General features: G+C 41.5%; 1 protein-coding gene across 4 annotated transcripts in view; it reads left to right on the top strand.

Annotated features, from left to right (window-relative positions):
• The window catches only part of zfyve28 (zinc finger, FYVE domain containing 28), a 168,721-nt gene that overhangs the window by 138,350 nt on the left and 5,150 nt on the right, over nt 1-25,221 (top strand). For 3 of the 4 annotated variants that reach the window (XM_059974166.1, XM_059974167.1, XM_059974170.1), the window contains 5 exons: nt 5,956-6,119; nt 9,469-9,585; nt 11,115-11,207; nt 12,208-12,312; nt 22,191-22,294. In XM_059974166.1, coding sequence (XP_059830149.1) covers nt 5,956-6,119; nt 9,469-9,585; nt 11,115-11,207; nt 12,208-12,312; nt 22,191-22,294 — 583 coding nt within the window. The remainder of the gene's footprint in view (nt 1-5,955; nt 6,120-9,468; nt 9,586-11,114; nt 11,208-12,207; nt 12,313-22,190; nt 22,295-25,221) is intronic. The other variant, XM_059974168.1, reaches the window with a different exon arrangement.

Raw genomic sequence — 25,221 nt, forward strand, 5'->3', positions numbered from 1 at the left:
AACACCATCCCAACTATGAAGCATGGGGGTGGCAGCATCATGTTGTGGGGGTGCTTTGCTGCAGGAGGGACTGGTGCACTTCACAAAATAGATGGCATCATGAGGAAAGAAAATTATGTGGATATATTGAAGCACCATCTCAAGACATCAGCCAGGAAGTTGAAGCTTGGTCGCAAATGGGTCTTTCAAATGGACAATGAGCCCAAGCATACCTCCAAAGTTGTGGCAAAATTGCTTAAGGACAACAAAGTCAAGGTATTGGACTGGCCATCACAAAAGCCCTGACCTCAATCCGATAGAAAACTTGTGGGCAGAACTGAAAAAGCTTGTGTGCGAGCAAGGATTCCTACAAACCTGACTCGGTTACACCAGTTCTGTCTGGAGGAATGGAACAAAATTCCAGCAACTTACTGTGAGAAGCTTGTGGCAGGCGACCCAAAACGTTTGATCCAAGTTAAACAATTTAAAGGCAATGCTACCAAATACTAACAAAGTGTATGTAAACTTCTGACCGACTGGGAATGTGATGAAAGAAATAAAAGCTGAAATAAATCATTCTCTCTGCTATTATTCTGACATTTCACATTCTTAAAATAGTGATCCTAACTGACCTAAGACAGGAAATGTTTTCTAGGATTAAATGTCAGGAATTGTGAAAAACTGAGTTTAAATATATTTGGCTAAGGGGTATGTAAACTGCTGACTTCAACTGTATATTATATGGTGTTACAGACACTTGAAGGTGGCCCCCAGCAGTAGCATAGTGATTACCATTACGCTATTACAGCCCCAGCGACCTGGATTCAGTTCTGCTCCTCTCTGTAAGGAACTTGCATGTTCTCTCTGCGAGTGCTGGGTTTTCTTCAGGTCCTCTGATTGCCTCACACATTCCAAAGATATCTGGGTTGGTAGGTTGATTGGCGATGTGGGTATAATTAGGTAACGTGGGTTCATTGAGCTGGAAGTACCTGTTACTGTGCTCAATCTCCAAATAAAAATAAAGTGGATTAGAGCTATTATAAAGAATATTACAAATCAGCTACAGGGTTGTGTCTAGTGTGGGAAGTAATTCCTTGAGATGATAGGTTCTTGGTCTGACAGGCCCTCAATAAACATTTTTAAGCTTTCATGGTCACTTGAAAATTTCAAGATTGACTAAATCAACTCTATAATCGCAATATATCTTTTGCTTGTATAGTTTCCATCTTGCATTTCATTATCTCAATGGGATTATTCTACTTTTGCAATATTATCAAGTTTTATATTATTGCTTCTTCGTTAACCTTTGTTTACTTATTAAGTGCAAAGTCCCATGTGGTTAATAGCTTTAGATAGCCTTATGCAGGATACAATATTCACTGCAGAACGTTTTCTTCAGAGTTGTTAACCTACTTTTTAATTCATTCATTTATATCTGCAGTCACTATTTGCTTTAATTTTGTTAATCATATTATTATCGATTTGTTATAGTTTCATTTTCAAGCCTACAGTTTTTCCTCCTTCAGCATATTGTCATAATATATTAATCAAGAGTTCAGTTAACAACCTTTTGATCATATTAGTTGTCATTTTTCACAATAAATGAAACATTATCCTTAAATTTGATTTTGGTCATATTCAAGCCTATCACCAAAATAACAAGCACAGAACAATGATTTAATGCAGAACAGGGCTGTTGCCTTTTTTTTTAAAAAAAGGTCTTGTGTTCCATTAACATTATGTATATGATCCTTTGGTGTAAGCTGTTTAATGCAGCATTTGGAAATTATTTTCCTGTTATAGCGTACAGAGCAATTGGGGTGAAAGAGTTGGTAGGAATTTAAAAAGTCCCATTTTTTATACTCATATCTATAATATAAAGATTGCATAATATTTAATCAGTGATCAATGCAGAGTGATCATTTAGTACTCTTGCAGAGAATAAATCAGTATAACAGTTAAATGAACTCAGCAACCAAAGCAATGGGTGAGAATGGGGAACTGAAGTCAGAAAAGTCGAACTTGAGTCAGTGAACTTGAAAGTTAATAAATCCTAATTGAGCCAGTGATTTATATCCCAGAGTTTTGAATGTGTTTAGAATTAGTGGATAGAAATGTGAGTAGATAGCCCTGATGCAGAGCTTTAACCCCAAGCATTAGAAATTCCCTCCCCATCCCCCTCCCCTACAGGTGCTGCTCAACTTGCTGAGTTCCCCCAGCAGTTTGTATACTGCTGTAGATTTGGTGGATATTCTGGTTATCATCTTCCAATGTTTCCATGGTTCATGAAAATGGAAGTGCAGATATATCACCACTTCTTTAAAACAAAAATAATAACGAAAACGTGGAACTGCCAACATGTTAGCCTTGTGTTATGGCAAAGAAAATGCTGGAATTTCTTTTAGCCAAATACCTTGAACAGAACCTTGAACTTGGCCAGTTCTCTTTGGAGCGGTGACCTGATAGAGGTGTATAAGATGATGAGAGGCATTGATCGTGTGGGTAGCCAGAGGCTTTTTCCCAGGGCTGAGTGGCTAACACGAGGCGCGTATTTTTAGGTGCTTGGAAGTAGGTACAAGGGGGATATCAGAGCTAAGTTTTTCACAGAGAGTGGTGAGTGGAATGCACTGCCAGCGACGATAGTAGAGGTGGATATAATAGGATCTTTTAAGTAGGTATATGAGCTTAGAAAAATAGAGGGCCATGCAGTAGGGAAATTCTGGGCAGTTTCTAGAGTAGGTTACATGGTCAGCACAACATTGTGGGCCGAAGGGCCTGTAATGTGCTGTATAATTTTGTGTTCTAGAACCATGGGAGTGAGCTGAGTCAACTTAGGATTTATTGAAGGGAAATCATGTTTAACTACTGTGGATTCTTTGAGGATACAAGTAATAGGGAACCAGCAAATGTGGTATATTTGGATCTTCAGGAGGTTTTCAAACGGGCCACATAGGATGTTGGCCAGCAAAATTAGAGCACATGGAATTGATGGTAGTATACTAACATGGATTGAGAATTGGATGAGTAACACACACAAAATGTTGAGGGAGCTCAGCAAGTCAGGTAGCATCTGTGTGTGTGTGTGGGGGGGGGGGGAGTAAGCAGTAAACCGTTGTGCCAAGACCCTTCATCATTCTTTGTCAAAAAAAGGAAAGAGGCAGAAGCCAGAATAAGGCTGGGGGAGGGGAAGGAGTACACACTGGCAGGTGATGGGTAGAACTAGGTAGGGGGGGAGATGAGTTGAGAAGCTGGGAGGTGATAAGTGGAAAAGGTAAAGGGCTGAAGTAGTAGTAGTCACTGCTTGATACCAAGAACATAAAAGTATTGCAGGGCTATTCCATCAGTGAGTTGCTGGATAACAATAGAATTGGGGATTGCAGATTGTTCTGTTGTCTTCTTGACTTGTTGCTTACTGTTGTATAGAAATGATGCATGGTCCAAATTATAGTGATTGTCTTGGTTATTTTTATTGTGATTGCAAGACCCTGTCGGACGTTGGTAATGTAGAATACTGCAAGCCCGGCTAACTAGATCATTGGCAAGACCTACAACAGGGGAGTTGTATTCCCTTAGTTGTTGCACGGACAAGGCCCACAAGCCTCTGACTCGCTTGTTGCGGTCTCCAGCGAAGGAGATTTTGGATCTGGCTGTGTGCCACTGGATTTCATATTGGGTTGGGGGTTGGTCCCTTTCATTAGTGCTGCCCTCCAGTGTTCACCCAGTGGAAGAACAATCTGGACCAGCACAGCTCAAGGACTTGGGCTATATTTTTTCTCTCCTTGTGACTATATGTTTTCCTGAAATCATAACCATATATGTTGCTTGTGTTTTATGCAATATGCTGTATACTGTTGTTGATGTGTTTTGCACCTTTTCCCTGAAGGAACACTGTTTTGTTTGGCTATATTTATGTTTATTGTTGAATAATAATTAAACTTGAATCTGATAGGAGAGGGCACTGGACCAGGAAGTGAAGGGATGAAGGAGGGGGACCAGAGGGAGGTGATGGGTAGGTCGCGAGGGTGGGAGAAGAGAAGTAGTGAGAAGATAATCAGAATGGGGAATGGAAAGAGAGATGGGGGGGGTGGAGAGAGCAAAAAAGGCAGGAGGTTGTAAATACTAGACGTTGGAGAAATTGATGCTCATGCCATTAGATTGGTGGCTACTCAGACGGAATACAAGGTGTTGCTCCTCCAACCTGAATTTGGCCTCATCATAACAGTAGAGGAGGCTGTGGGTATATGTATCAGCACGGAAGCAGGTCACCACCAGGAGATCCTGCCGTTTGAGATGGACAGAATGAAGGTGCTCAACAAAGCGGTCCCCAATCCAAGTCAGATCTCGCCAGTGCAGAGGAATCTGTCAGATAGAAACCTGTAAAGGTATTACGTATGGGTTGGCAGGCTGTGACCAATGGAGAACTATGATTAGCTGGGGTCCCAAACACCAAATGTGCAATCTGTATTAGGAATTTGTCTGAGGGGATTAATTCCATATTTGCTGATAGCACTGAACAACATGAGACTCTGCATACTGAGGAGAATATAGAGGCTTCAAGGTGATATGGACAGGTTAAATGAATGGGCAAAAACACGACAAATGGAGCCTTACATTGAAAAATGGGGTCATCTTCTTAGTGTGTGAGAGATTTGATAAATGATGAAAGAATGACTAATATTGATATAAAAAGGACTTGATCACTGAAAGCTAACATATAAATGTAACACAAAATTAAGAGCACAAATCAAATGTTAGCCTTCATTATGAGAATATTTAAACATGAGTGTAAGAAAATCTTATTACCATAAAGTCTTTGTAAGAATGCACAGTGGCTTGCTTTCATCTCTTTAAGAAATGATATACTTGCCATTTACCGCACTGTTTCCAGGTATGGGGTTTAGTGTTTGGTATTGCAGTTTTCCGCACTGCTCCAGGTTTTCTGTGTTTGCATATGAGGAGAGATTGAGGTGGTAATCTCCAGATCTTGGAGCAATGAGAGAAGATTCTTGTTGAAAATTAGGGTTTGACAGGTAGATCCAAAGAAGAGGTTTCCTCTGGATGGGCAGCCTAGAACCAGAGGGCACAATTTCAGAATGAGGTTAATTGTTTAGGACTGATATGAGGAGAAATTTCTTTATCCCAAGAGCTGTGAGAGCTGATTGTGTTCATTCAAACAAAGATCAATGGATTTCTAGACATTAAGATTTAAGGAGTATCATCAGTGCTGAAGAGTTTCATTGAAATGGAGATCAGTCATGTTCATATGATTGCTCAAAAAGCTAGTGGACTATGAGAAATAGGGTTTGAAGTGCTTTTGTCAATCTTTTGTGGAAAAGTAATTGAAGCTGATATTTTAGTGCATTATTTGCAGGGAGACTGCACTGAGGTACTATAAAACTGGGACATTCAGGTCTTTGTCAATATTTTTCATTTAATTCCTTACCTAGTGAAGGTCTGCAGCTTACAATCTATATATGATCCTAACACTACATGAATGTCATTAGATAAGGTTTGATATGGAGCTGTATCAGGAGACATTAAGACACAACTGTTTAAAAACATAGGCTTAAAGAAAGTAAGAGATAAAATATGCACAAGGACAGAGCAGAAGAATTTGAGGGCTGGGAGAGGTTACAAAGTGAGCCAACAGAATGAAAGCAAAGATGAAAACTTCTAAATAAGGGGCATTGCTTGGTCCTGAGTCTCTGCCATTTGTAGATGTGATAGGTGATAGTTCATGTGTCCAAAAACACTTGTTGTTGAATGGGTCCAGAGAGTGTACATTGTTTTAGGAGTTCTGCCCTACTGCACTTGGGGAGTTTAGTTTCACCATACGAACTGTATGGTTGAGGCTTTTGGGCAAACTGGTGTAGGGTGACATTCAACATTTTGTTTTGTTGCAAGAGCATACTGATGGCCTGTGTTTTAAAATTCTTTTTAGTTCTTCTGGCATTAACACATGCTCTGTTATTGCAGTCCTGTTGGCAGTCTAACTACAAGTTCCTACACCTCTGAAGATGTAGACCAAGAGGAGATCCAGCTTGCACTTCTGGCTGCCAAGATTACCACTAGAGAAAAGATCCGGGCTCGTTTCCATAGCAGCAGTGACCTTATTCACAGACTTTTTGTGTGCATCGCAGGTATCTGTATACTTTGTACTCAGAAAATTCCCTGCTTTATTGCATGACTTTGTTTTATACCATGAACTTAATAAAACTAATGATTGGGTTTAACAGAGTCAGCATGCTTAGTGAAAGGGAAATCATATCCAGTAATTTGTTTTTAAGTTTGTAACTAACAGAACAGGATAAAGGTGAACAAGTAAATGTGTACTTGACTGCAAAAGACCTTCACTAAGTTGCTGCACAAGGTACACTAAGATACAGGTGAAAATTGTTATGACACCCATTCACTTAGCCAGAATGTGTCCTTGAAACCCTTTACACATTTGTCTCGAGAGGCTCGGCATGAGGCATATCAAGACCCTGCTGCCCCCCTCACTGGACCCCCTGCAGTTTACATACCATCCCAACCGCTCAACAGATGACGCCATTGCCACCACCCTCCACCTGGCCCTAACCCATCTAGACAAAAAGGCACATACGTTTGGATGCTGTTCATAGACTTCAGTTCAGCATTCAACACAATCATCCCTCAGAAACTAGTCGGAAAGCTGAGCCTACTGGGCCTGAACACCTCCCTCTGCAACTGGATCCTAGACTTCCTGACTGGGAGACCTCAGTCAGTCCGGATCAGGAGCAGCATCTCCAACACCATCACACTGAGCACGGGGGTCCCCCAGGGCTGTGTGCTCAGTCCACTGCTGTTCACTCTGCTGACCCACAACTGTGCTGCAACACACAGCTCGAACCACAACATCAAGTTCGCTGATGACACGACCGTGGTGGGTCTCATCAGCAAGAACGATGAGTCAGCTTACAGAGAGGAGGTGCAGTGGCTAATGGACTGGTGCAGAGCCAACAACCTGTCTCTTAATGTGAACAAAACAAAAGAGATAGTTGTTGACTTCAGGAGGGCATAGAACGACCAATCCCCGCTGAACTTCGACGGCTCCTTGTAGAGATCGTAAAGAGCACCAAATTTCTTGGTGTTCACCTGACGGGGAATCTCACCTGGTCCCTCAACACCAGCTCCGTAGCAAAGAAAGCCCAGCAGCGTCTCTACTTTCTGTGAAGGCTGAAGGAAGTCCATCTCCCACCCCCCATCCTCATCACATTCTACAGGGGTTGTATTGAGAGCATCCTGAGCAGCTGCATCACTGCCTGGTTCAGAAATTGCACCATCTCGTATCGCAAGACCCTGCAGCGGATAGTGAGGTCAGCTGAGAAGATCATCAGGGTCTCTCTTCCCGCCATCATGGACATTTACACTACACGCTGCATCCACAAAGGAAACAACATTATGAAGGACCCCAGGCACCCCTCATACAAGCTCTTCTCCCTCCTGCTGTCTGGGAAAAGGCTCCGAAGCATTTGGGCTCTCACAACCAGACTATGTAACAGTTTCTTCCCCCAAGCTATCAGACTCCTCAATACCCAAAGCCTGGACTGACACCTTGCCCTACTGTCCTGTTTATTATTTATTGTAATGCCTGTACTGTTTTTATGCACTTTATGCAGTCCAGTGTAGGTCTGTAGTCCAGTATAGCTTTCTCTGTTTTTTTATTATGTAGTCCAGTCTAGTTTTTGTACTGTGTCATGTAACACCATGGTCCTGAAAAATGTTGTCTCATTTTTACTATGCACTGTACCAGCAGTTATGGTCGAAATGACAATAAAAGTTGACTTGACTCGTGATAATACAGAAAGAATAAATGTTTTTTTTCAAGTTGAGGCTATAATTAGTGAAATGTCTCAAAGATTAGTGCTGCATGTGTGAGACGCATGATGTCTAACGGGCCTCAAGGATATAGACTGGCTAAATGAATGGAAGAAGCCATCACCATATTGTGGGGGGGAAAAATGAGGTGGAGCAAAAATGATGTCAGGGAAGATAGAGAAGTTATTTTTGCAGACATTAAAGGATTGAATGGTGATTGAATGATTGAAAGAGACCTGTTACCCTTTATACATAAGGAGGTTAACATTAGAATCAGATTTATTATAGCTGACATACATCATGAAATTTGTTTTGCATTTCAGTACAATGCAAGAAATTTAAACTATTGTACATTAGTGTGCAAAAGTCTTAGGCACATGTATATGGCTGGGATGCCTAAGACTTTTACACAGTATTGTATTTGTCAGTGTGGAGTAGGGAATGAGTTTGTAATTCTGGTGGGAGCAAAGAATGTTGGGAATACTGAGAGTGGAGCTTCGCAGAAGGGTGTGCCATGGCAGAGAAGGAGTGCCAGGGTGAAGGGTGGCATGGATGCAGACACATGCAGCCCCGAGATACCAGGCAAGGTCATTTGATTCAAACAGCTGCTTTTATTGGTCATTACAGAATTTCTCTCTGGTGTTCCTGTTCCCTCCCCCCCACCTTCCCCTTTTCCCAACCATGATTCCTCTATCCCTGCCCTTATTCCCACTCTCAGGTACAACAAGAAATATAAAAGTTAAATGAGTAGTGCAAAAAAAAAGAAAGTTGTGAGATCATGTTCATGGGTTCATAAACTGTTCAGAAATATGATGGCAGTGAGGAAGAAGCTGTTCCTAAAACATTAAATGTGTATCTCCAGGCTCCTGTCCTCCCTGTTGGTGGTAATAAGGAGGGGGCATGTTCGAGATGGTGAGGGTCCTTAACAATGGATGCTGCTTTCTTGAGTTGTGCATGTACAGCAAGTACTAAGACAAGTGAATGTTATGTTGGCTTTCGTTGCAAGAGAATTTGAGTAAAAGCATAAGAATATCTGCAGGATCCTGGTGACATCACCTGATGGCTGCAGGGTAATAGCTGTTCCTGAAGCTGGTGGTGTGGGTCCTGAGGCCTGATGGCAGCAGTAAGAAGTGAGCATGATCTATAGGGTAGGGGTCCTTGATGATGGTTGCTGCTTTTGCATGCCAGCGCTGCTGGTAGATGTGCTCAGTGGTGGGGTGCACATCTGCAAGGCTTGTGTTCCAAAGGCTTTTGTACTTTGAAACTGCTGGTGCTAATGTCTGTTCTGAATTTGTGTGGTGAGGGGCAAAGAATCCTTGACAAATATTGACATTTGTCCTGGAACAGCCTGGCATAACTTGGTAATAATTTTAGGCTCGTGTGGTAATGAAACATTAATATGTTTGCTTGTTAAAATATAGTATCTGATTACTGTAAACACTTGTGCCTCAACTTTTTCATCACAGCTAAAATATAGATTGGTGCCAAAACAACCTGCTTTGTTTTAATCAATCTCACCTTTGCAAGATATTTTCTAGTGAAGATCATGTCCCCAGCTTTACTCCGGAAATTTGTGTATATTGACTCCTTTTGTATTGTGATCCATGTGCAGGAAGTTGTGTTAACCAGCACCATTTCATACCATCATAGGTGTTGCTGACCAGTTGCAGACTAACTATGCAAGTGACCTGCGAAGTATCCTTAAAACGTTGTTTGAGGTCATGGCAACCAAGCTAGAGTATGAAAGCAGCAGAACAGAGAAGAAAGGTAATAGATGAGTTTACTCCTGAGTTGTGTAACTTGTCTGTTCTCTACACAATGCTAACTGTCCCGTTTGGGTGTATCTTTCTGGATGCTATAAACTTATACATTTGTATTTAGAGATACAGTGCAGAATAGGTTCTTCTGTCCTGTCGTGCTGCCCCAACAGCCCCGATTTAACCCGAACCTAATCACGGGACAATTTACAATGCCTACTTACAGATGATGTCTGAATTGAACTCCAAACTCTGGAACACCACGACTTGTAAGAGAGTTATGCTAACTGCTAAGCTACCAAGGCACCAATATATAGTGCCTAGAAAAAGTATTCACCCTCTCCCCTCGGAAGTTTTCATGTTTTATTGTTTTACAGCATTGAATCAGTGGATTTGATTTGGCTTTTTTGTTACACTGATCAACAGAAAAAGACACTTTCGTGTCAAAGTGAAAACAGATCTTGAGAAAGTGATCTAAATTAATTACAAATATAATACAAAATAATTGATTGCATAAGTCATCACCCCCTTCAAGTTGATATTTAGTAAATGTACCTTTGGTGGCAATTACAGCTTTGAGTCTGTGTGGATTGGTCTCTATCAGCTTTGTACATCTGGACTCTGCAATTTTTCCCCATTCTTCGTTACAAAGCTGCTCAGGCTCTTGTTAGATTTTATGGGGTTGTGAGTAAACAGCCCTTTTCAAGCAATGCACACAAAATGCTGGAGGAACTCAGCAGGCAAAGCAGCGTCTACAGAGAAGAGTTCAGTCAACATTTTGGGCCAAGACCCTTCAGCAGGACTTTTCAAGTCTAGCCACAAGTTCTCAATTGGGCTGTGACTTGGCCACTCTGGGTCATTAACTTTGGCTTTACGCTTGGGGTCATTGTTGTGCTGGAAAACAAATCTCCCAAGTCGCAGTTCTCTTGCAGACTGCACAAGGTTTTACTCCAGGATTTCCCTGTATTTTGCCTCAATCATTTTACCCACTACCTTCACAAGCCTTCCATGCTTCCATGTAGTGAAGCATTCTCATAGTGTGATGTAGCCACCACCATGCTTCATGGTAGGGATGGTAAGTTTTTGTTTATGAGCAGTGTTTGGCTTCTGCTGAACATAGCATTTAATCTGATAGCCAAAAAGCTGAATTTTGCTTTCATCAGACCAACGAGCCGCCTTCCAGTTGACTTCAGAATCTCCCACATGCCATCTGGCAAACTAGCCAAGATTTCATGAGTTTCTTTCTACAGTGGCTTTCTCTTTGTCACTCTCCCATAAAGCTACACCAGAGCTGTCATAGGTCTCTTGGTGGCCTTCCTCACTGTTCTTCTTCTTGCATAGTCACTGTTTTTGAGGACTGCCTACTCTAGGCAGATTTATACCTGTAACATATTCTTTCCATTTCTTAGTGATTGACTAACTATACTCCAAGGGATATTCAGTGACTTGGAAAGGTTCTTGCATCTGTCTCCTAACTTGTGCTTTTCAATAACCTTTTTACGGAGTTGCTTGGAGTGTTCTTTTGTCTTCGTGGTGTAGATTTTGCCAGGATACTGACTCACCAGCAGTTGGACCTTCCAGATACAGGTGTATTTTTACTGCAATCAATTGAAATGCCTGGACTACACACAGGTGAACTCAATTTAACTAATTATGTGACTTCTAAAACCAATTGGCTGCACCAGTGATGATTTTGGTGTGGCATATTAAAAGGGGTGACTACTTGAGTAATCAACTATTTTGTGTTTATATTTGTAATTGGTCTAAATCATATTGTAGAGATCTGTTTTCACTTTGACATGAAAAGGTCTTTGTCTGTTGATCAGTGTCAAAACAGCCAAATTAAATCCACTGTGATTCAATGTCTCTCCCCGATCAGACTCTGCTGAAAAAGAGGGGAACATTTTAACTTGTAGTGTCCCACAGGGGAGGGGGAAGCGTAATAACTTAATTTTGTTACACTTTGACATGGTTTAGGTACATGCTTCAAAAATACACTAAAACAAATTTGGATTGCAGCAATAATGTTCATCTTGGTCATAGGGTAAAGGAATTGATCCTTTGAGTGGTTGTGTTGAGCATCAGACTCAGCCTTCTGCCTATCTTTCACTCCGGTTTTCTTAGCCAAGTACATTACAGCAAATTAAGCTAGCAAACAGCGTGTGGGAGGAAACCACACAGTCACAGAGAAGACATGAAGGCTCTGCACAGGTGCACCCAAGGTCAGGATTGAACTCTGACCTCCGGAGCTTTGAGGCGGCGGTGCCAACTGCATACCACAATGGATTTAGTTATTCCCTGCTGCTAATATTTAACAATCCTGACTTCCATTGTTGAAAGACCTAAAATACTTCACTCCAAAATTTGATCCAGTTTGCTGGGTTGGGCAGGGGTTGGTGTTGTAAGCTGTGTAATGGAATATACCCGGCCCCTCATTTCTAAAAGCCAGAATTAACATTGTACAGAAAATGCATGTTCCCATACTGATTTACTGATTACAGTGTTAACAAGATTGCAAATTAACTAAAGGTAAAACAAATCTCTGGATAATGACTAGCTCTGTAGCTGAACAGTATTGAGCTTCCTGGTTTAAATACCTTGTTTTATTCCAATACTGGAGTTTTTTTTCCAGGTGACCAGACATTGAGAAGTCCTGTTCTTGAAGACTGTGCTTTGTGTCGAGAAAGCATTTCTTCCACTGAACTTGATGACAAGGCAAGAGATGAAGACTTTGAAGGTGAAATATTAAATACTTAATACAAGAGTAACAGTAGATATTGGTTAGATATACAATTGCCTACACAAATCAGTTTTAGGAGAATTTACACTTTGAAATGCTTATTAATTTGCATATAGCATTGATGAGCATTATTTGAGAGTATAGGATATTGACCCAATTCTGCTGAATATCTCTGGCAGCATTTAAACTATACAAAGATTACTGCACCAAAAGGTCATCCGGTCTTTTTAAATATTGCTGACCTTGATGGATTCTTTTCCATTAAAAGGGCACATTTTTTATTCACTTATGGGTTGTGGGCCAAGGCCATAGTTTATTGCTCATCCCTAATTGTCCTTGAAAGTGGTGATGGGCTGTCGCCTTTAAGCATTCAAATCTATAAGAAGGTCCTTGCTCCATCATGACAATTAGGTAAAGTGTTCCAGGCTTTTGACTCATCAGTGATGAACTTCAGTGATTGATGTTAAATGCTCAAGACGTGCTCTCTTTCCATGAGAACTGCATAATTGAAATACAGGAAATAATTTTATGGGTTAAATGCTCCTACGTAAATTTTGGCACAAGCCTTTTGCTTCAGTGTTGCATGTGAAGTTTCTTGAACAGCACTGATAAAATAGCCTGTGTCCTTTTAATTGACTGACTTTCCTAATTATTTTCCTCCATTACCAGTATAGCCTATTTCAACCTACGTAACTCTGCCCTTCCATCTTCTATAACCGTTAATGATGCTTTTGTTCTATTGACTCAATTGTCTTGTAGTCAGTCTCCTACTTAGCGTTCATCCATGATTTTGCTGTTTGTATTTACATCAGTTTCTGATCACCCATTCCTCCTTGTTGATCTTAAAACTTTCAGTCTTGTGCTTGCAAACATTTCATTGGCCTTGTTATCCCAACTTCCCTAGAGTGCAGGATCAGGGAGGTGACATCCTTAAAGCAATTCTCAAAGGTTTTAATTGTCTATTATTTATGTGGCTCTGTCAAATATTGTGTTCTAATATTCCTATGAAGTACCTATGATGGCTTCTTACAAAATAAGCTATTTTAGTTAAAATTGATGGGAGAACTTTATTATAATCCCTGAGTGTGGTGTGCAGACTTGCAAATATCAAGTGTTGTGTTGCCCAGAACTAAATTTCCTGGGAAGTGGCACAGTTCTGCTTGTAGCAATGTTTCTACATTTCTCACTTGCATTTCAAATTGTGTCCACAGTGAGGATAGATTCACTGATTACCTAATGACAGGTCAGGGAGCAGGAACATCCATGGGGAATTTGAGTGATTACTACATGGCAACCCATGTAGAAATGAGTTTGAAAGTATCTGATGTTTGCAGCAGATGTGTCTGCAGTATTCCAGGATGCTGTTGATGGACAACCTGCCTGGCACACAAATGAAATGCAAGAGGTCAACAAAGAAGTGAACAGAATCTCATGTCCTGAAATAGTCTTTGACAAAACCTTTTTCCTGTCCTACATGCTCTTCCTCTTCCTACACACTGTCTATTGCTTTCAGTTGTTCTGTTTGGTGATCGGGCAAAGTTTGCCTGATGTAAATCCACATCAAGTAGCTCGCTGTTGAAGAATGCACTTTACAGAATTGCATTGATTAATTCTCCATCTTTGAGAGTCTGAGATTTTGTTTCTATAACTTAGCCAATTTTTATGTCCTCCTCTGGAGGAAGATCTTAATTAGTTTACAAATTAGGTGAGCCCCATGTCTAACCGTCTCACCTCAGATTAACACCTTCTTGTGGATAGATTATTGCATCCTAAATGTGTTTAAGTTACAAGCTAAAGATCTTTAAAGATTAGCTTCATTTGTCACATGTACGTCAAAACATAGAGTGAAATGTGTCATTTGTATCAACAGCCAACACGGTCCAAGGATTGTGCTGGTGGCAGCCCGCAACTGTCCAGTGCCAACATAGCCTGCCTACAACTCACTAATCCTTACTAACCTATATGTTTTTTGATGAAACCAGAGCACTAAGAGGAAACCTACATGTCACATAGAGAATGGGTTTTAAACCCCGATCAATGCTGTAAAGCATTGCATTAACTCCTATACTGACACACCACTCTTTTTGGCTCTACTAATCCTCCAAGGTCATTGATTCCAAGTGTACAGTTATATATCACTTTGATGTTTGAACCTCCACAACTGACATAAATTATTAATCCAATTATTAAATCTTTTTTGAATGGCTGAGAGTGCTGGAACTTCAACTGCCACTGTGATTTTATGCTTAAGTATTTAAATAGTGTTCAAAACTGTTTAACCCATAACTAATTAGGATCTCAATGATAACTGAGGGACTGTGCTGTTCCAGCAAGTACAAAAGGTCCAGTGTTGATCTTATAATTAATGGATAAGAAATTAATAGACTGGAATACTGGAGCTTTAATCTCCAAAAGGAGTTTGGTTAATATAAAATTGCAGCTATAAATGCCATTACTAATGTAATTTAATAGCTCTTTTTCTTTTGGTACTTCAATAAGAACATACTTCACATTGTCATTCAGTGGTGATGTGATTGTACATTTGGCAATGAATATAGCTGCAGCAGAGTAAATTTGTGTATGACGGTTGCCAATTTAAAATTCCAGTTCGGGAACTGAGTTGCTGAATCATAGTCGTACAGCACAGAAACAGGCCCTTCCACTCAACTTATCCCTGCCAACCAAGATGCCCATCTACAAAGAGAAATATAACCAGAAAAAATTCTGCGGATGTTGGAAATCCAAGCAACACACAATGCTGGAGGAATTCAGCAGGTCAGGCAGCAACCATGGAAATTAATGAACAGTCAACATTTCAGACTGAGAGCCTTCTTCAAGACTGGCAAGGAAGGGAGGAAGAAACCAGAATAAACGTGGAGAGAGGGGAAGGAAGATGGCTGTAAGGTGGTGTGTGAAGTCAGGTAGATGGGAAAGGTAAAGGGCTGGATAGGAAGGAATCTGATAGGAGTTGAGAGTGTACCATGGGGAAAAAGGGAAGAAAGGGGGGGTACTGAGGGTAGTGATAGGCAGGTGAGAAGAGGTGAGAAGAAAATTTACCGGAGGGAGAAATTGCTGTCGATACCATCAGGTTGCTGGCTACCCAGACAGAATATAAGGTGTTGCTCCTCCACCCTGAGAGTGGTTTCATCATAGCACAAGAGGAGGCCATGAAAAAAACATGTGAGAATGGGAATAGGAATTAAAATGGTTGGCCACCAGGAAATTCCACTTTTGGTGGATGGACCGATCAGATCTCCTCAATGTAGAGGAGGCCACATTGGGAGCACCAGATACAAAGGACAATCCCAGCAGATTTTCTGGTGAAGTGTTGCCTCAGCTGGACTATTTGGGGCCCTGAATGGAAGTGGAGGTGGTGAATGGGCAGGTGTAACACTTTGGCCACTTGCAGGAATATGTGCCAGGAGGGAGATTAATGGGGAGGGGTGAATAAACCAAGGAAGTGAGCGAACCCTGTGGAAAGCAGAAGTTTGGGGGGGGGGGAAGGTAAAGATGTGCTTGGCAGTAGGATCCCTTTGGAGATGGCGGCAGTTGGGTAGAATGATGTGTTGGATGTAGTGACTCATGGGGTGGTAGATTAGGATTAGGATGAGGAACTCCCTTTAAAGCGGCAGGAAGATGGGGTGAGTGGGGATGTCTGGAAAATGGAGGAGATGTGGGTGGGGGCAACATCAATGGTGGAAGGGAAACCCTGTTCATGGAAGAAGGTAGACAGCTCAAGCAGAGGAGATTTACCAGGATGTTGCCTGGATTGGGGAGCATGCCTTATGAGTATAGGTGGAGTGAACTCGGTCTTTTCTCCTTGGAGCGACAGAGGATGAGAGGTGACTTGATAGATGTGTATAAGTTGATGAGAGGCATTGATCGTGTGGATAGTCAGGGGCAGGTTCAATTCCTAGTGAAGATCGGAGACAGCAAGAATATGAAGTGCTGGAATTTGAAGTAAAGAACGTGAGTGGGAATCATCAGGGAGTGGTGAATGGTGATTGGAACCCGAACCAAATACAGCATTTTTGTCATTTTTTTTTATCCAGCTTGATTTGAATTGCGTGCCCCTATTTTAAATTTCACCATTCATGGCAGCTTCAAAGGGTGCAACTACAATTTTGCATCATTGACTATTGTTTTGTAGATTCATTTCAGCTGCGTGAGAAAAAGTACTACTTGGGTGAGACAGCTGAGATGAATATTCTGTGTTGGTTGCTCAGAAGAGAATTAAATACGTTATAAGTTCCAGCTTGAATTTGCTATCTCTGTAGAATAATGTCTGGCGTAATAGTATGCTGGATTATTAACTCTAATGCAGCAAAGGTTCTGTTGTGGTGGTTTAAAATTATTTTGTTTGCAAACTCATTAGTTACAATAGGTGCACCTTGAGCATAAGGCATGTAATTGAAGTAACTCGGACCTGAGTGAACTGTGAGTGGCAGGTGTTGGATACGGAGCTTGGGTTTTCTTTTGAAATTGAAACAAAGGTCATCCATGTATGTGCACTGTGCCACAAAATTCACTTTGGTGAATGAAAATTGAAATTTTGCATGGTACTCATCGACTCGTATATTGAGTTGTGCTGAAGATGAGTTATTACCGGAACCATACCACTTCCTGAATGTCTGAGTGGTTTCCAATACCCTGGGCATGCAAAGCAAAATAAAAAGATATAAGAAATATGAAATAGAAATTCTAATAAAAATCATCTTGAAATGTTATAAAATAATAAGTCATAGAGCAGAATTAGGCCATTCGACCCATGAAGTCTATTCTACCATTCCATCATGGCTGATTTATTATCCATTTCAACCTGATTCTCCTGCCTTCTTCCTGTAACCTCTGCTTGGCCTCCAACAGCTATCTGTGGAAGTGAATCCCTCCTCATCTCTGTTATAAATGGAACTCCCCCTATTCTGAGACAATGCCCTCTGGTGCTGGATTTCCCCCACTAAAGGAAACATCTGCTCCATGTGCACTCTATCAAAACTTTTCAATATTTGATAGGTTTCAGTGAGTTCTAAACTCCAGTAAGCACAGTCCCTGAGTCATCAAATGTCCCCATTGCATTAATCCTTTTATTCCCAGAATCATCCTTGTGAACGTCCTCTGAATTCTCTCCAATGCCAGCGCATCTTTTAGATCTGCTCACAATACTCCCTAGTGCTGTCTGAAAAATGCCTTATGAAGCCTCGGCATGACATCCTTGTTCTTGTATGCTAATATTACATTTGCCTTCCTTACCACTGATTCAGCCTGCAAGTTGACCTTTAGGGAATTCTGCACAAAGGCTCCCTACTCACTTCACAACTATAGTTTCTGAAATCACTCCCCATTTAGAAAATGGTCTATGCTTTTATTCCTTCTACTAAAATGTGTAACAGTACACTTTCCCACATGACACTCCATCTGCTACTTTGTCTATTCTCCGGATACTACCATAAGATAAAGGTGCACAAGTGGGCTATTTGGCCTATCGAGTCTGTTCTGCAGTTTCATCTTGGCAGATCCAGTTTTCCCCTCAGCCTCAATCTCCTGCCTTCTCCCCATATCCCATCATGCCCTGACCAATCAAGAATCTATCAACCTTTGCCTTAAACATACATAAAGACGGCCTCCGTGGCTGTCTGTGGCAAAGAATTCCACAGATTCACCACTCTCTGGCTAAAGAAATTCCTCCTCATCTCCATTCTAGAAGAATCCCCCTCTATTCTGATGCCATGTCCTCTGGTCTCAGATTATCCCATCATAGGAAATATCCTCTCCATATCCACTTGATCAAGACCTTTCACCGTTCGATACATTTCAATGGGGTCGCCCCTCATTCTGAATTCTAGTGAATACAGGTCCAGAGCTATCAAATGCACTTCAGATGACACACCACTCAATCCTGGAATCATTTTCTTGAACATCCTTTGAACCCTTTCCAGTTTCAGCACATCCTTTCTAAGACAAGGGGCCCGAAACTGCTCTCAAAACTCCAAGTGAGACTTCATCAGTGCTTTATAAAGTCTCAGCATTGCATTCTTGGTTTTGTATTCTAGACCTCTTGAAATGAATGCTAACATCACATTTGCCTTCCTCACCACAGACTTAACCTGCAAATTAACCTTTAGGGAATCCTGCACAAGGATTCCCAAGTCCCTTTGCATGTCAGTTTTTTGTATTCTCTCTCCATTTTGAAAATAGTCAACCTTTTTATTCCTTCTACCAAAGTGCATGACTGTTCACTTCCTGACACTGTATTTCAACTGCCACTTCTTTGTTCATTCTCCTGATCTGAGTCCTTTTGAAGCCTCTCTACTTCCTCAAAGCTACCTGCCCCTCCGCCAATCTTCATACCATCTGTAAAGTTTGCAACAAAGCCATCAATTCTATTATCCAAATCATTGGCAGCCAGCCAGAAAAGGCTCCTTTATTCCCACCCTTTGCCTCTGGCCAATCAACCACTGCTTTATCCATGCTAGAAGCTTTCCAGTAATACCATGGGCTGATAGCTTGATGAGCAGCCTCATGTGGTACATTGATCAAGGCCTTCTGAAAATCCAAGTACACACCATCAATCAATTCTCCTTTGTCTATCCTGCTTGTTATTACTTCAAAATTACAACTGATTTGTGGGGGAAGAATTTCCCTTGAGGAAACCATGCTGACTATGCCCTATTTTATCATGTGCCTCCAAGTACTCTGAGACCTCATCATTAATAATTGACTCCAAAATCTTCCTGACCACTGAGGTCAGACTAAGTGGCCTATAGTTTCATTTCTTCTGCCTCTTTCTTCTTGAAGAGTGGGATAAGAGAAAGAGGAGATATAATATCCTCAAGGCTTCACCCTTTTGGCAGAAAAGGTCATTTCAGAATTTGCTGAATTCAACAGAGTCCTGAAAGCTAATGTGCCCAGATGGATGTCAGTCACCTGTGTTAGTTCCTCTTTGTTAATCAGTTATAAGTAGTTTTTAACTCCGGTCTCATCCTATCAGAGAAATCCTCTTCGTCCTATCCATCTCTCCCCGCCTACAATTTAAAACCATTATTTTTCCATGTACCCCAAAGAAAGGTTTTTGTCCTGAAATAGCGCCCACTTTTCTTTCCATGGATGCAACCTGACATGCTTCTCACATTTTCTGAACATGAGGTTCTGCAGATGCTGGAAATCCAGAGGAACAAAGAAGTTCCTACAGTACTTTGTGTTTATTACTCAGGAATTCAGCAAGGGTGCAACGTTCCTTTTTTTTTAAAAAAAACAGCTGCGCAGACCAACCACTGCTTTGAGCAGGAATTTTTTAAACATTTAATTTACAGCCTGAAAACTGCATGGCACTTTAAATGTTTTTTTTGTAATATGCATAGCTTGAATGTTTAGAATGAGAATTGAAAAATCACATTTTTGATTTTATTTATTAATGAAGGATATAATGAAATTTTTAATATTTTGTTAAACTTTTTCTTATTGTCTTTATTACAAATCAATTGTCTATAAAAACTATCCAGATTAACTTTGAAAGATGAGTCTTAATCCTCGTTATATCATTCAAATGTTCCACTTCTAGTCTGTTCCTGGATTTACATTTGATTGAATTTAGAAGACCGAATCCACATTCGCAGTCAGCACGAGAAGCTTGAAATGTTCCAACGATGTCAACAAGAATTGACAGTTCTTCAGATTCTTCATTTTGAAGCATGTAATTCAACATACAGTATCAGTGAAAGTTTTAATTGAACCATTAACTTTCTCAGAAAGGACAAATTTGAAATCGCAGTATTGCTGTGATATTTTGGAGGCAATGCTTTCGTCATAGTTTGGAATAGTAGCTGAGTATTGTCAGTCATACAACATTCCCTTCTCCAAATTCAAAATTCGTTGTTTTGGCAACAGCGACAGGGTCAAAAGTTTGCCATTCTCTTAACTCATCATCAGGAAATCTATTATCCAAGTGATTACACACATTAAATGAATGAAAAATATGTGCAGTTATTGACGTCAGAATTAATAGATGCAAGCAGACTTCTCGCTTGCATTTTTCACCTGGCACCTTCCACCTTCCCCCCCCACCTTCTTTCTAGAGCCACTGCCCCCTCCTCCTTCAGTCCTGACAAAGGGTTTCGGCCCAAAATGTTGACTGCTCATTTCAATGGATGCTGCCCAACCTGCTGAGTTCATCCAGCTTGTTTGTACGTCTTGATTTGACCACTGCATCTGCACTATACTTTGTGCTTATAACTACTTTGTTTTCTGTTTCCCAATTTAAGCAGTGATCTTTGACTGGAAGCTTTAATTCTGTAAACACAAAGTGCACTGCAGATGCTGTGGTCAAATCAAGACGTACAAAAAAGCTGGATGAACTCAGCAGGTCAGGCAGCATCTGTTGAAAGAAGCAGTCAACATTTTGGGTTGAAACCCTTCATCAGGACTGAAGAAGGAGAGGGCAGGGGCCCTATAGAGAAGGTGGGGGGAGGGTGGAAAACCAATCAGAGGAAAGATCAAAGGGTGGGGGAGGAGAAGCAGGGAGGGGATAGGCAGGAAAGGTGAAGAAGGAATGTAAGGGGAAAGCACTATGGGTAGTAGAAGAAGGCAGTCATGAGAGGTGATAGGCAGCTAGAAGAGGAGACAGAGTGAAGGTGGGATGGGGGAAGGGAGAGATAGGGAATTACCGGAAGTTGGAGAATTCGAAGTTCATACCAAGGGGCTGGAGACTACCCAGACGGTATATGAGATGTTGTTCCTCCAACTGAATTTTGGCCTCATCATGGCAGTAGAGGAGGCCATGTATGCACATATCCCTCATCATGGCTATGATGAGGCCAAACTTCGGAGGAACAACATCTCATATACTGTCTGGGTAGTCTCCAGCCCCTTGGTATGAACTTCGAATTCTCCAACTTCCGGTAATTCCCTCCCTCTCCCTTTCTCCCATCCCACCTTCACTCTGTCTCCTCTTCTAGCTGCCTATCACATCTCATGACTCTGCCTTCTTCTACTACCCATAGTGCTTTCCCCTTAGATTCCTTCTTCACCTTTCCTGCCTATCCCCTCCCCCACCCCTTGATCTTTTCTCTGATTGGTTTTCCACCATTCCCCCACCTTCTTTATAGAGCTCCTGCCCCCTCCTCCTTTAGTCCCGACGAAGGGTCTCGGCCCGAAGCGTTGACTGCTTCTTTCAACAGATGCTGCCCGACTTGCTGAGTTCATCCAGCTTTTTGTATGTCTAGCTTTAACTCTGTACCTGCCTGACTTGCTGAGTAGTTCCAGCATTTTCTGCTCTTTAGATTTTCAGTGTCTGCAGTTTTTTTTAACCAGTTGCTACAGAACTAATTTAGTGATTCATTGTCTATTGTGCAGTCCAATCCTTTATTTCCCTTGGGGCATTATTAATATTTTTCTTGCACATTGTTAAAGTTGAGCAGTATTATTTTACCAAGTTTAAAAATCACCAAATTTTACCAATACAGCATACAGCAAGCTTCTGTTCCTGTGGACTATTTATAACCCAAACATTTTGCAAGTCTGAAATGTGGCCACCTGGCAATACGAGACCGACCAAGGACGTTGTGGTGAAGCCAGGGCACTCAACTCAGCCATTTAGATTTCCTTGAGAAGAGGCAGTGATTTTGCCACAAACAGAGTTTCCATGGCAGAGGGCGACTGTTATCCTGTGGCTGACAAATCCACCCATATCCATCTCACGAAAGTCTGTTTGGGCTGGGTACAAGTTGGGGGGAGGGTCATGTATAGGGTCTGGGCACAGGTCAGGAGGCCCTAACCTTGGGAGAATCTGTCGCTGGTGCTGTGGCAGGAGTTGATGACTTACAGTTGCTTGGCTGTGTGAATAAACGTCTCTGAAGTCTCCACTTTCAATTGTTTGGCAGATCCTCCAGAATGGGTGCCAGATGAAGCCTGCAGCTACTGCACAGCGTGCAAGGCTCCATTCACTGTGATTCGAAGGAAGCATCATTGCAGGAGCTGTGGAAAGGTATAGTTATTGATGACACTGGGATTGGTGGTGACATTTGATGCAGGAATTCTGCATGTTTAAAGTGCATTGTGCACCTCATTGTGGAATCCAAAAAAAAGTACAATTCTGTTTGACTTGGTCTGTTATTGGGTCTGTATTCCTGGAAGAGACAATAATTGAGAAGTGACTGACTTATGCTATGATGTCACTATCCAAAAACTGCTGGAAAAACTCATCCTCTGGAAGGAAATAGGTCGTGACACCCCTCAGCTAGAGATGAAAAGACCCTACAGATGAAACCCTACAGTCATGGGGGAAACTCCTACACTTCACACACTGCAGAGCTGCAGGGGGTTGTAAACTCAGCCAGCTCCATCATGAGCATTAGCCTCCCCACCATTGAGGGCATCTTCAAAAGGTGCTGCCTCAACAAGGTGACATCCATCTTTAAAGGCCCTCACCATCTAGTCCTACATTGACAGCAACTCCTACAACACCACTGGTGCCAAACTATATTGGTCTTTGTCATTCCTTTGTATTAATCAGCTCTGTGGAGAGGAGGAGCCTGCTTCATAGGCAGCAGCTCTCTCCCCATATCGTGCTACCCTGGCTTGTGTATTGACTTTTACAGCTAGGATGCAACATCCATGGTTGATCCCGACCAACAGAAGCCATCAACATCACCCAGGCTATGCCTTATTCTCATCACAACCCTACAGGAATCTGAAGACCTACACTTAATGTTTTAGGAACATGCTCTGGCATCATATTTCTGAATCATCCATGAGTACTACCTCACTGTTTTGCTCTTTTTGCACTGATTTACATCTTTTCTTGTAATTTTGCACTGTGTTGCTGCCTTGAAACAACACATTTCATGACATTTGCCAGTGATGATAAACCTGGTTCTGATCCTGGCTCACAGTACTGGAGGTCAGAATCAGACCTGTGTTATAGAAGCTGTGATACAAACAGCACCGTGTTACTAACCCACCTTCTGCTTGTCACAATTTTAAATTGCTCTTGACACTTAGAGCTGATTGACAGCTACTAAATTGATTTTGGGTCTGGGCTTGCAGGTAAAAATGGTAACTTGGCAAATGCCAAGTTTCGTCTGAACTGAATACTTAAAGTAAATTTAGAATTGAGGATATTTTGTGAGGCTGAAAGCTAAGTATGATGCAACAGCGATCCAAGTAGTAGAGATCTCCACACCCCCCCCCCACTAGCCCAGCACAGAAATAGAAAGAAGGGGATCTACAACACACTGATGCTTTAATGTTAGTTTTGCTAGACATCGAGTAAAATACATGCTGCTTGCAGTCTTTTCTGATGAAAGTTTGGTGTGTGATTTCTGAGGGAGAAATATCTGTTGTAATGGAATGAGTATTTAATAAACAAAAGCATGAATAAAAATGGAGATTATAATTTTATGGGAGGAAATCTGGAGAAGGTATTTTATAGTGAGAATGTGGAAAATGTCACCGCTGAGAGTTGTTGAGGTAATATCGATGTTGTGTTTCTGAACAGCAAGTTAAGTGTAGGAGGTTTAAAAAAAAACTCTCAAGAACAGAAGAAAATCAGAGGCCACTTGGCCCTTTTACTCTATAATAGAACCATACAACACTACGGCACAGAAACAGGCCTTTTGACCCTTCTTGGCTGTGCCGAACCATTTTTCTGCCTAGTCCCACTGACCTGCACCTGGGCCATATTGCTCCAAACCCCTCTCATCCATGTACCTGTCCAAGTTTTTCTTAAATGTCAAAAATGAGTCTGCATTCACCACTTCATCTGGCAGCTCATTCCACACTCCCACCACTCTCTGCGTGAAGAAGCCCCCCCCACAATGTTCCCTTTAAACTTTCCCCTTCACCCTTAACCTATGTCCTCTGGGTTTTTTTTTCTCCCCTGGCCTCAGTGGAAAAAGCCTGCTTGCATTCACTGTATCTAAACCCATCATAATTTTATACACCTCTATCAAATCTCCCCTCATTCTCCTACGCTCCAGGGAATAAAGTCCTAACCTATTCAACCTTTCTCTGTAACTCCATTTCTCGAGTCCCGGCAACATCCTTGTAAACCTTCTCTGCACTCTTTCAACCTTATTAATATCCTTCCAGTAATTAGGTGACCAAAACTGCACACAATACTCCAAATTCGGTCTCACCAATGTCTTATACAACCTCACCATAACATTCAACTCTTATACTCAATGCTGTGATTTATAAAGGCCAATGTACCAAAAGCTCTCTTTACGACCCTATCCACCTGTGACGCCACTTTTAGGGAATTATGTATCTGTACTCTCAGATCCCTCTGTTCTACTGCACTCCTCAGTGTCCTACCATTTACCTTGTATGTTCTACCTTGGTTTGTCCTTCTGAAGTGCAATACCTCACACTTGTCTGCCATCTGCCATTTTTCAGCCCATTCCTCCAATTGATCCAAATCCCTCTGCAAGCTTTGAAAACCTTCCTCACTGTCCACTACACCTCCAATCTTTGTATCATCAGCAAATTTGCTGATCCAATTTACCACATTATCATCCAGATCATTGATATAGATGACAAATAACAATGGACCCAGCACTGATCCCTGTGGCACACCACTTGTCACAGGCCTCCACTCAGAGTAGCAATCCTCCACTACCACTCTCTGGCTTCTTCCATTGAGCCAATGTCTAATCCAATTTACTACCTCTCTATGTATACCTAGCGACTGAATCTTCCTAATTAACCTCCCATGCGGGACCTTGTCAAAGGCCTTACTGAAGTCCATGTATACAACATCCACTGCCTTTCTTTCATCCACTTTCCTGGTAACTTCCTTGAAAAACTCTAATAGATTGGTTAAACATGACCTACCACGCACAAAACCATGCTGACTGTTTCTAATAAGTCCCTGTCTATCCAAGTACTTGTAGATCCTATCTCTTAGTATTC

Source organism: Hypanus sabinus, chromosome 7, assembly GCF_030144855.1.
Source record: "Hypanus sabinus isolate sHypSab1 chromosome 7, sHypSab1.hap1, whole genome shotgun sequence".
NCBI classification, from domain to species: Eukaryota; Metazoa; Chordata; class Chondrichthyes; order Myliobatiformes; family Dasyatidae; genus Hypanus; species Hypanus sabinus.